At 35.1% G+C, this 13,157-nt stretch overlaps 2 protein-coding genes across 3 annotated transcripts in view; both read right to left on the minus strand.

Annotated features, from left to right (window-relative positions):
* Positions 1 to 815: 815 nt before the first annotated feature.
* Positions 816 to 2,407, minus strand: LOC119695232 (DNA excision repair protein ERCC-6-like 2). The gene is given in 2 exon segments (XM_038123250.1): positions 816 to 2,075; positions 2,277 to 2,407. A coding segment is annotated over 1 exon segment (957 nt). The 5' UTR covers positions 2,060 to 2,075; positions 2,277 to 2,407; the 3' UTR covers positions 816 to 1,102.
* A 1,229-nt stretch (positions 2,408 to 3,636) lies between these two features.
* Positions 3,637 to 13,157, minus strand: part of LOC119695229 (DNA excision repair protein ERCC-6-like 2) — a 50,822-nt gene continuing 41,301 nt past the window's right edge. The window contains exon 18 of one of the 2 annotated variants that reach the window (XM_038123242.1): positions 3,637 to 3,828. In XM_038123242.1, the coding sequence (XP_037979170.1) occupies positions 3,637 to 3,828 (192 nt within the window). Of the gene's footprint in view, positions 3,829 to 4,168; positions 4,339 to 13,157 lie in introns of those variants that run through there. The other variant, XM_038123243.1, reaches the window with a different exon arrangement.

The following is a 13,157-nucleotide window of genomic DNA, read 5'->3' on the forward strand; positions in this document are numbered from 1 at the left end:
AGTGTCCAGGGTTATAAAATTTCCTAGCATTTACCCTTCAGATAAAACACTTTTTACAGTATACTAAATGTAAACCTGTATACTAATGCATATAAAAATCAAAAATTAGGGTTAAGGTTTCCAGAGCAACATGAAGCCCTGGTCTCTTCTAGTTATGTGTTACAAGGTACTCTTCACATGGTCCCATAGCACTGAAAAATGTGACAGACTACTTGTCAAATGAGATATGACACTGAGTATCTTACACCATTCCAATCTGTGAAGTATAGTTTTCATCTGGAAGTTTTATTACATCCAGCATTCCACATGTAAGATGATAACCTGTCAAGATGTTCAAATTTCTTACTACATATACACTGTACTGCATATTTCCAACACATACTGTGCTGCATATTCCCTGACAAAGACATGACAGAAGTCTATAGAAAAAGGGAAAGTATAATGAGATGAAATTTGACACTAATGTAATTTAATGAAAAAGATCAAATAAAAAAACTTGGTTCTTCACATCAACCAAGCTGAGAAACTCACTTTTATAGGATACTATGAAGATTTCAAAGGTTCACAGCTTCAGAGACTGAGCAAAATCGTGGAGGATGGGAATCCATCAAAAGCTACTAGACACAAAGACATCTTCCCTGTGTCAGGAAGTCCTCCAGTCTCTGGCACTTCAGAAAATATATGCAGTATCAGTGTCAAATTCTGTTATCTCTAAGTTGTGTTGAGATGACTGCCGATGTCCAAATTTAATTAAAGGGAAAAAATTACTGTTGAGCCTAGGAATATAATCAGAAATAAAGAAAGTAAAGTGCACTCAGAAAATTCTAAAAATTTTTAATATAAAATCATTATATATCATAGGTTACAACATGCAGTACATATGAATGACTATGCACATATGTACTATACACTACATATGTAATTACATACATATTCACTTGTAAATAATTACAAGTAAATAATTACTTGTAAAATGTAATTCTGTATCACTATAAATATGAATTCATAGTTTTCCTTTAATTTCACGGAATTACCATATTTGTGGCATAATGCTGTCAAAGTTCAAATAAAATAGTTATAGTGCAACTTACATAGAAAACTTTCATTTTACTACACTACAAGATTTAGCAGTGGATGGTTCATCTCAATCATCTGCACTGTATTTTTTCCACAAAAAAGTTTCATTTCTTTTCCAAAGAGAACTTTCACACACTTCTCTCTCTTCTGTCACTGTGGAATGAGGGGCTCTTTCACAAAGCTTCTCTATGACTGCTATATCTGTGAGCTTTCTGAGGCTGTCCTCATTCTGTTCACTCAGCATATCCCAGAAATCTTTTTGTCTCCTCTTTGATTTTTCTGCTTGTCCTGAAGAGAATCTCCTTGGTGATTCTGTAGACACATTTCCATCATTTCTGAAGATTTCATCAAGAATAGAGGTATCTCCAAGTAAGTCCACAAAAGAATTTTTCTTGCAAATCTGAGCTTTTCTCTCTTCATTTTCTGATTGAGACACAGATCTTTCCTTTGGCAGCTGTGTCTCTTCTGAGTCTTGCTGTCCTTCACAACTTTTTACAGGCAGCACCTCAATTATTTCTGATTTACTGCTTAATGAGCCAGATGCCATAAAATCCTTGAATGCCTGACTGTTTCTTCTTTGGATATGTTGAGTAGCAATAGTGGGTGATTGTTTACATTTTGCATTAACAAACATATCTTGCAGGTAGGAGTCCTTGTGAAGCTGTTCTGCTTCTCCTTTATGGCCCTCCTGGGTCTGTGTTTCTGTAGTTCCACTCAGTAGTCTTTTAGCTGATGAAGGTCTAGACTCAGATCTTCCAGAATTAACAATGGATTTTCTTTTTCTGGAGTGTGTTGTACCCAGTTCAATTTCCTCACAGTTATGTGAAGCTTCTGCTGGTATTTCAAGAGAGAATAAAGACTCCATCTCTGGATGCTTGGAAACATAGAATTCCTTCAACATTTTCTGCCTGGTTTCTGATGTAGCTTTTGCAATGTGTTCTGCAAGGTCCTCCACTGATCCCATATTAAAGTGAGATACCATTTCCTCAAATTGTCTCCTGTAATAATCAAGAAGGAAAAATGTGTTATGCTGACACCCTTAAAAAGGGGGTGGGGGAAATGGGGAGGAAATAGTTGTTCCAAGTCCTTTTAAAGAAGACTTGCTAAACAAAAGTTGGATAAATGCATGCACAGGAGACATTGTCCACATCATCATGCACAGTGAGTTATGGAATATTTGTTTCTGCTAAAAAACCAACCTCTAATTAAAACAGATTACTCTAGTTGAGTGATCAACAATCCCACGTTGGAGAAAATATATGAAACACATTGCTTTTCCTGTTATGAGGGCTCCAAAAGGCAGTAAGATTTAACCCTGTTTGCCTCAAATACCACTTGACTGGGTAGCTCCAAACACCTGAGGGTGGTGACTGCAGACAGCTTCCAACTCTGACCTACAATTAGAACAAACTGAGGCATGTAATCATTCTCATTCACTCCGTGGCACATCCACATGTACTACAAAGTCTAACTGCATGCCAGACGCTACAAATAACTTGCTCAATGCCTACGAGTGAATTGTTTCAGCTTTTTGCTAGATACGGCTTTAGGATCTTGGTCACTTAGTCACTTCACTGCCTTTGAAAATTTTACCTCAATATTTTTTTCATAACTAATTAAGTTTTTTATAACGATTACTATTTTTCATAACTAATTACGACTTTTACCACTTTTAGAATGAAGGGTTCTCCTTTACCTGCATAATAAGTATTTATAATTTTCAGTGTCTATAATAGTAAAAAAACATGACAGTAATTGGCACTTCAACAATAACAGTATGGATAACTGAAGCCTGCTAGTGGATATGATAGCTTCTGAATGCTTACAGCTGTTACCTAGATACCAACTTTCATACAGCAATTTACTTGTCTCAAGGCAAACTGAAAACATACACCAAATACCTGTTCTGTAGGTTTACTTAGCTAGCTACAGCTTTCCACTTTCTATTTCCACAAACCACCAGGCTATTTTTATTGAATTTCTATCTACATAACAATGGAAATTAATATTTGTATTAATAACAGCAATCATTTGGGAAAACAGAAAACAAGGAAACAAAAAATTATTATCCTTCCAAAAATAACAGGGGGGAAAAAAGCATTAAAAGAAGTATTGAAAAATACTGAGCCCCATGCTAAAAAAGAAACATGAGCCCATTTTTTTTAACGGTCATTCAATGCAAGTGATGAGATATGGGCAAAATCAGTAGGCAATCAGAAGCTAACATTATAAAGTGCCTCCTTTCTATACAGTTTAAATACCGTTTTGTAGTAGCCCATGATGCACGTAATACAAACACTCATGGTGATGACATCTACAGACTTATGTAATATATGACCATTGAATCAACACATTCAAGTAATTTGTGGATTCAATTAGTTTTGTTAATCAATTACAGTACTCATAGAGTAGTGTGAGTTGAAGTTTCCCACCAATTCCACTCTTGCCATAGAAAATAACAGTATTGCCTGAACAGGGTTGAAACAAAGACAAATGCAACTACTCAAAAGGAAATTTGTTTCAACCTTAGAATTTTACTTCCAACTCACCAAAACAGTCTCACCTGCGTATTCCTTTGGGTGTTCTTCCAATCAAGAAGGTGGTTGAACCTACTCTGTGTACTTTTTTGTTTCTCTGGGTCACAGGATGTATAACATACAGATGATGTTGCTTAATGTTCTTCAACATTTCTTGCCTTTCCTCAATAACTTTCTTCTCTGAAGTATTGTCTTCTGGAACTTCGTAATTTTTCTAGTGAAAGGAGACATTGAAGTCATTAGAACAGCTGTGCCTCTGATGCACCCAATTCTGTCCCTTGTAACTAGCATTACTAGATTGAACACTAGGATTGGGATTTGGAGCTGAAATGCAGACTCCCTGCTCAGTCGCGGAATTCCAGGGACATTGAAAGGAATTGGTTCTCTGACATCTTGCACAAAAATACGATCCTATTTAAACCTGAGTTATTTTTCTGAAATTGTCACAAATTCTCATCAAAATTTCCCCTTTGCCAAAACACAGCTGCTTAGTGATACCCTCAGTCTCCTTACAAACACTACTTTAGAGATTAAATCACAAATTGCATTCACACCTTGTCATCTGCTGTTCAAAATCTCGTTTCAGATCTACACTGTTTCTTTCCAATGTTTTTCTACTTGATCCTTGTCCATTTCCGTTATTTTCATGGGCTGTTCACAATGTTCTTGAGCTTTAGGATTGCACATGTGTTCTCACTCCACTACTTTGGTAAGTAACCTCAAACTAGCATACAGAGAGAGACGTTAATATTACAGAACCTACAGGCATAAATTTTCACTGTAAGACAAATGTACAGCTCCAAAGACCAAAATTTTACTTCACCATTATGTTACTCTACAAAACACTGAAACCCCACCCCAATTAAGATAAAAACCCTATTCTCCCAATAATAGTATAATACCAGTAACAAAATTAAGACTGAATTAGTAGACATTATCTACAGGATAAATATTCTACAGTTCTCTTGGTGGTTGTATACATTTGTTAACTTCTTTTACTTGGAAAAGGTATTTTCAAAGAAGAAAGCAACCATGGTTTTAAAAAACTATTTATTTTTATGGATTTTTTGCATGAAGAATACTCAGAGTATTCTGATCTCACTATGATAAGGCAGATTATTTTTCCCTCTGTTAGGAAATCAGGGCTGTATAATTTAATTCAAGAAAGTATAACTTGAATAGAAGGCAAATCATGTAAATGTCTGTCTTAAAGTTATGTTAAACCCTCATAAATGTGCATCAATCTACCTCCCATTAAACAAGACTGAAGTATATAAGGCAGTAATACTTTGGTTTACACATCTGTTCAAACAGAAGATTTTTAATATCTTTGGGAAAAAAGCCAAATGTTGTAAACATACTGAAAGTCATAAAATTACTTTTCTTTGCAAAGAACCACATTTAATGTTAGAAGTATTATTAATTGCATATAAGTGCACAAAAGGCAATACTTAGTTCTGGAAGCATAAAATTTTAGGTACACTGCACCACCCAGAAGAACAACATCAAAATACCACCAAATACATACAAAGAGCAAATCTTCTTCTACTTAAATAAGTTGTTTAAAGGTGGGGTTTTTTAAACTCATGGCAGAAAAAGTTACTGTAAAAAAAAGTTATTGCAAGAACTGCAGGAGCAAATTCCAGTGAAAGCTTGCAGCCATTGTGAGTTACTCCCGAAAAACTTCCCAGCTCCCCAGAGCAAAGGCAATTGGTTACATGATACCCAGTAAGGCTGAAACACAACAACTGCCTCTGCTAAACAGGCAAACGTTTTAGAAAGCCCAACACCCAACTCCTAAGTCCAGGAACTTGAGAAAAAAACCAACCAACTTATTTTTAATAAACCTAAAACACTTAGTTTTTTTAGATGTCTCCACATCTGTTAAAGGTCAAATCTGATGTTTATTACTCTGAATGACACCATGTGTGACAGGGCCTATGTATAAGTATGATTTGAAAAATGAGATGAAAATATTCTATCTTTCTATTAGTATTACTATCAAAAAGTGAAAAATTCAGTCAATATTGCAGTACTGTCAATATCCTACACTATTTTGCTTTCTTTTGAATTTGACTTCCTGTATTGCCCTCCTAAATTAATTCATCTCATGGCCAGTATCTTTTCAATTATTTTTCAATATCTGCCCTCTGAATTACTGATCTCATAATGAAAAATTATTTTCAAGAGCTTTCTGTATTTTTCTGTTCCTTAAGCCCTTTCACTGACAAATTACTGTGTCCATACTCCTCACTTCCACATGAAATACTGTGTATAGTGCTGGTCATGCTCACACGAATTATCACACTTATCACACGCATAACACAATTTCACAAATAAAGACTGAAATCAAGACAACTTGGTTCAGCTAGAAGCCTCTAGCTCTTGTTCTGCTACAGACACTAGCACATTTAATCTGCTTGTACTGTTGAATGTCACACTCTGTATGACGTTAAATATGTCATATTTGGATATTGTACAATGGAATAATAAAGGAAACAAAAATCCTTCTGTATGCTGTATGTTAAAAGAATACTGACAGAGAGAAATAACAGCAATCAGGGAAGTCTTTACTAAATATTTAAATGCATTAAACACAATATGCCTTTGCAGGGCATGTTATAAAATTTTGACAGATCAAAGTGGAGGATTTCACTAAAACTTGACCAATACTTTTTTGTCATCTGACAAATTATGTTTGTTTATATTGAATTATCTGTAACACCATTATACATTTCTGTTTTCACAAACATGAGGGTGAGGGCCACGAGGTGCAGCAAAATAATTACACTGACATCAAAGATAAAAAATTTTGATTGAATTATTGAGTACAGTAATTTTACTACGTTATTAAACTTTGTCCACTTCCATTATGTCAAGAAAACCTTCTCAGCAAGTTCAAAACAAATGCACATTTTATTTACTTTCAAAGGCATACATGTAAGACAAAGACCATACAAGTGGTTTAGTAGAAGGCAATGGTTTTTTAATTGAAAAAATGAAATGAGAAAATGTAACACTCCAGAAATATCTGACTAAATGCAAAGAAAAAGTTAATGAAAGTACAATAAAATGAAATTATGAAGTGCTATTGTGAACTACGGAAAAACCCACAAAATTGTAGTCAGTCCTTCCTGCCTTATCCATTTTCTCTTCCCCTATTACCCCATGATCTACTACATTTAAGACACTTTTTACATATTGCAGTGGGAAAGAAGATTAAGTAGTTGTTCAGAAAATGGTTTCTTAAGTAGTCAGAAAACTCAGGGATTCTTACTACAACATAAAAAATACTTCCAAGAAAGCATATTTTGACCCCTTTCATGTTCCATTTAGTCTGTGATGGTTTTTGATCCCTTCTTCTTTTGTTATGTAATTCTCTTACTCTTGAAAGTATATATTGAGTTTTGCATACCCATAATGAGTTTTGATTTCTTTGAATTATATATTACCTAATGCAGCAGTCAAGAGTGTAGCAAAAAAATGCTAGACTATCTGCACGTTAAGCATCACAGAACCCATTTAAGGGTAACACTCTTCAAGAAGAATGAACACAGGCATCAAGCAAGAATTTAAGTGCTACAATGCAGCAGTAATACCTACTTCAAGTTTCCATCTTGAACCTACAACTCTTGGACCTGTTAGCTCTGTATGGCAATCTATCTCCTCATGCCCAGTTACAGCAGTTATTTAAAAACAGTATACACCTACCAAATCAAATTTTGGTCTTTGACAGTACAAAACTTCAGTATCTGTCCTTCTTGTAACACGCATGAAGAGGCAGCTCTATACTCTGGAGCAAGGAATGCTAGTCCACCTATATGCATCACCCAGCATGAGTGAGATGACAGGACACCTTAAGCCAGTAAATTCCTTTTCTTTAGTCCCCTCAAGCAAGGCAAAGGACAATAATGTTTCATTTTTTTAAATACAGCAAGATGAGAAAGCATGGAAGAAAGTGGGTAGAAACTGGGACTAAGATTAAGTAGAGAAAAAAGAGAAACAGAGATACTTGTTTTTTAAACTGTCTAATCTCTGTGGCTAATCTCTAATTTGTTAAGAACCCAGATGTGGAGGATAATGAACATCCTTCAGAAGCCTGAAGCTGAAAATGTTTGCATAATTATTCTTCAGCCATAGTTGCACTATGTTAAAGCACCTTCCTCTCTTTTAGTGCCTCATTACCTAAAGTATCCCTGCAGTAACTATTTTGCCAGATACTGACTTTGAGTCATCAATAAACTCTCTGACTTGCCCCCAGTGTTATAAGACTTTACTCCTTAGGTGTGCATGAAACCACTGCTGTCAGATATCCAGGATACTTATCATTGCACAGTTTCATTATTTACATTTCTATAATAAACAAGAATACCCTTCTAAAATGTCTAGTTGCCTTGCAGTCACCCAGAAAACCAGAAAAGAAACAGTAAATTCAGTATGACTAACCTCTTGAAATACATCTTACGACAAATAACAAACCATTATGCCATATCTTAATTTATATTTTCCCACTTCCCTCAAAACTTGAGAAAACACATGACTTTCCCAATACATTGTGAGTTAAAGTTGGTTTTGGATATTGGTTTAATTTGATGATTTGATACTGCATTCCAGTGTCTTTATCTACACAAAATACAACTGTAAATTATTTCAACTGATCTTTTTTCCCTCTGCAGTTTTTCCTTGTGGTTTTTTGGTCTGGTTTGGAGGTTTGGGTTGGTTTGGGTTTTTTCCCCCAGGCAGTTTTTTTTATTATACATATATATATTAATTATTATGACCTTTCTATATACTTTTATTGACCTTTCTATATGCTATTGCAGCATATTATTTTTATTTTACCAGTGTTTCTCTGCTGTCAGGACATACACAAAGTACCAAGAAATGTTTGATACCTCACTGTCCATTCTTGGGTCTTGTTTCCTTCTCTCTTCTACACAGACTGATAAAGTAGTTTGAGTTGGAAGGAACCTTTTAAAGCCAATCTAGTACATGTACATGTCACACAAGAATGTCTTCCTAAATTATTCTGTATGTCAAGGAAGATAAATTGTAATAGTGTCTACATAAGATTTCATGCAGTTTCTTTAAAAATGAGGTCCACATGGTGAAGACAAAAAAATACAATTAGCAAACAAAAAGTACCTACTTTCACATGAATTTTAAATAAACTAGAATTACTTTTCTACTTGCCAAGAAAACACTATTGAACGAACTGTACTTCAGAAACTTATAGTGAGTTATAAATTCCAGTTTGAAATGAGCCTGAATCTTACAGTATTTCAGAATTATTTTTGGTGTGGACATTAGTTTTTCGTTTGAATTTAGCTTTTTTAATGGAAAAACAGTCTCTGAATGAATGCATCTGCTGTTCTAACAAAATAAGGTTGTAGAATGAGAATTACAAGTAATGTATTGTCAACAGTCAATATCTTAACTGTCTTAGAAAATGAAGCTAACCTACCTTAACATTTTAGAATACTTTAGAACAACTATACTTATATCAAGTTTTCTGAGTTAAACAAAGTATGTTGGCTATGATTACAAGTGTATCTAATATTTGAATGTATCCCAGCAGACTTAACAGCAGAAATATTTTTCAAGTTATAAAAACCGTTAAGATTTATTATGGATCCAAATTACTCCTCCAAAATATTTTGCCAGCACCAAGACCCCAGCAGAATTAAATCTGATAAAATTACACAAATTTTAGAGCAATATGTAGTCATTTCCCCATGTATGTTGTATGTAGCTTTACTGAATAAACTGAGACAAGGACATTCCATAAACTCTAATCTTTTGCTTGGTACTGGAGAGTTGACTACTATATCAACTGAGAACAGATGGCATCCTCTCTATTTCACATTTACTTGAGTCTGTTTCTTCTATAATCAGGTGACAGAGCAAGAATTTCTCATTAGGACCAATCTTACTTAAGTTTTTGAACCTTTACCTAAAGTAACTCCTGTAAGACATACGTCTCACCAAAAAGCTGACCTTGAATGAATATTGTTATTACCGTTGAGAATGAGAGGAGATACTCAGCCTGTCTCAGAATTCAAAGCTTAAGATAATTGCTTTTTCCAGCAGAAGCTGTGGACTTGCACCCATCTTCCTTCGCCCTCTCATCCTTCCCTCAAAGAGCAGCCAAACCAAAGGCCATGCACATACATCATAATGAAAACTCCAATACAAGCTTCAAAAAATTCCACATAGTAACTCACTACATTATAAAAACACAACCAAAAGCAGAATAGTGGAATGGTTAATTCCATTGCAAACTGTAGCAGTAAACTCAATAAAGCAGCATTACAGGCCAGTCATTTGGGACAATTACTTTAAAGCTGAGTATTTCCCCATCCTAGAAGAGTAAGGACAAAGGCATGTTATCTCCCAAAAGCCTACTCTTTGTAAACAACTATCTAAACTATTGAATCTGAAAGCTGTGCAAACACACTGCAATCAGAGTTCCTACAACTCATAGAAAGTCTTTGTTTAAATAATCTACAAAATGTCAGTGTAATACAAATAAGATAAAGTAGACTTCTTAATGACATAACTTTTGTATTTACAGTATTCTCAACAGTACTTAAATCTGCATGGGAGATACAAAGGGCATGTTTTTTCCTAGGCTGACAGCATGCTTAGTTTTCTCATTTACACCACATTGCAATAACATAAAGAGGGGTTTACCATTAATCCAGGTTTTACTACAAAGAATCTCGTTATTTCTCTGTCAAACACTGGCAGTAGTGCCAAATGTCTGTCATCCAATTCAGGGGATTAAGTCTTCCTTTATAGTGCAATTCTTGTACAAATTTATAAAAATACAGATAAAGTTTCTTAGAGCTGGTCACAGTCTATATTTTGGCCTGAATTCATGCTGCAGGGGTTGAATATGACAGCTGGCAGGAAGCTGAGGGGAGAATATATCCTCCCCCTTTTCAGCCACCACATTTCTGTTGCCATAGTGATTAATCCTCAATTGAATGGCTGCCATTGTACATTTCTTTTCAGTAAAACTTTAAGTAAACTTAAGTTGAAAACATGCAGTTGACAGAAAAAAAGACTTTACATATTCAACAGGTATAGTACAAGTTCTTGTGACTAATACTCTTCCACTTATGAATAAGTGCAAACTCGCTATAACATGGGACATCATGAGTTTTTCTAATTAGTTACTATGTCCTGTTCCCATCTTCTGTCTTTTTGTGAAACCTCCAAGCCTTCTCCAAAGACTTCCCCATGCTCACACAGCTGTACCGCCCCCCATTCACACACCAGACTCCTACTGAAGAAATACTACACAAATTCAGCTTGAACTAGAGAAAGCCTATCTCAGACTTCCTTACTGTGCATAACATTTAACGTAAGCTGGTTTTGCCAATTAACACAGAAATTAATTAGGAAATTCATTAGGAAATGCAGTCATTTAATTCAGAATAGACCAGAAACATTAGAAGAAGATATTTAAATCTTGCCTCTGGGAGGTTTCTCCTTCTTATGGTAGCTAAGAAAAAGTTTCACCAATAGAAGTTTCAGCGCAATTTACCAAAAACCCAAGGACATAAAAAGCTTCTGTGCTGAAATCAGGTTGCTTTGGAACCTAGACCCCACCAAGAAAATAAAACCTCCAAAAATACTTAATAGATGACTAAGGCCTTACAGAGTTTGTTAACACTTCCTTTCTTTCCTCAAAATTAATGTCAGAATAATTTTGAGCTAAGTATCACATTAATTACTCAAGACTTTTCTTTCTCTGAAAGGCTGAAGTAAATGTAGGTCTGTTCTGAAAATTACAGTTTGCCTTTGCAAGTCCACCATGTACAATCTACAAGTTCATTTCACACATTAGCTTTAAGAAGCTTTTGTTTTCCATATGATTCTTTCTGTGTTTACACAAGATAGTTATTTTTGGTTTTCATCTATATTCTTAACATATAGTGATGTGATAATAGACAGCAATCTTCAATTTGTTTAATGAAAACACAATGTTTAAAAAGTTTATTTGCATAAGACTTGAATTTCAACTCAAGTGCAGAACACAGAGTGCTCAATGTCATCAAATCAGGCTAAAACGAACAAAATAATCCCAGAAAAAAAAACAAGTTTATTCCAGTAGATTAACTTGCAATATAATCTTCCTCCTTCACACTTGTATATAATATACTGGAAAACCCTTCCTATGAATAATCTTCAGTGAAGCAGCACATCAAGTGTGTTTTGTTGTCCTGTAACAGCTCTCAGTAATCTTTACTGGAGTGGCCATGTGCCACAATGAATGACATGCATTTTCTACCTCAAGGTGTTTACTATAGCCTCATGTGATTCTCCTTGAATCATGGCATCACAAATGGAAACTAAACTCACGCTTTAACACTCATGACTTCTTAGCAAAGATAATGAGTAGCATGAGATCTTGAACTCCATAGAGACACACATGTCTACTTTCTGTGACACTTAGGTTCTGGGACATGCAAGCAAAGTTTATAAAGTTACTTCTGGGACATGCAAGCAAAGTTTATAAAGTTAATACAAAGTTTATAAAGGAAGATGAGATGTACTATTAACCTATTTATTTTACTGTGTAATCCATATCTCCAAAATTTCTTCAGAAACAGCTGTCTGCCACACTTCTGCATTGAACAGAAATCCCCAGCTTTGTTTTGATTACTGAGGCTCTAAACACCTCCAAGTATTGACACATCAGTTCCTTCTGCATACGCAGCATTATCAGAACCATCAAATCTTTGAGGGAAGATTGTCATACTGTTGTGCTTCATCAAAAGAAGTGCGGCCACAGGTCAAGGCAGGTGACTCTGTCCCTCTGCTCTTAGTGCAGAGAAAAGCTACAAAAATGAGTGGAGGGATGGAACACCTCTTCTATCAGGAAAGGCTGGGAGACTTGGAGTTATTTAGCCTAGAGAAGAGAATACTCTGGAGAGAACTTACCTTGACCCTTCAGTATTTAACAGGGGTCTCAAAGAAAGATGGAAAAATACTTTTTAGCAGGGCCTGGTTTTGATCTAGGTAAGACATAAGGAAGAAGGCTTTTTGACAGTGAAGATCGTTAAATACTGCAGCTGGTTCTCCAGAGAGGCGGTGGATGCCCCGTTCCTGGAAATATTCAAGGTCGGGTTGGATATGGCTCTAAGCAACCTGATCTAACTGAAGATGTCCCTGATGATTGCAGGGAGTTTGAACTAGATGAACTATAAGGGTCATATTCTATAGGTCTTATGTATTTTCTTTCAAAATCTACATCAATCCTATACTGACAGTGGTGGACCATGGTCAGAATACAGATAATCTTCAAACAAAGGATAATTACATTCAATACAGGAACTATTAGTATTACAATACTTTTATTATAATTCTAATTCTTAAGCATTCTGCATTTAAGACATATCATGCCATGTCTGTCAAAAAAACTCCAGTTAATCTTAGTCTTTGAAGTATTTTGCTCATCATACTAGTAAAATAAACTATAAATGAATCTCCACTGCTGTAGATGACTATTTATGAAAATCCATTCTGTAACAA

Source organism: Motacilla alba, chromosome Z (genome assembly GCF_015832195.1).
Source record: "Motacilla alba alba isolate MOTALB_02 chromosome Z, Motacilla_alba_V1.0_pri, whole genome shotgun sequence".
Classification (NCBI taxonomy): Eukaryota; Metazoa; Chordata; class Aves; order Passeriformes; family Motacillidae; genus Motacilla; species Motacilla alba.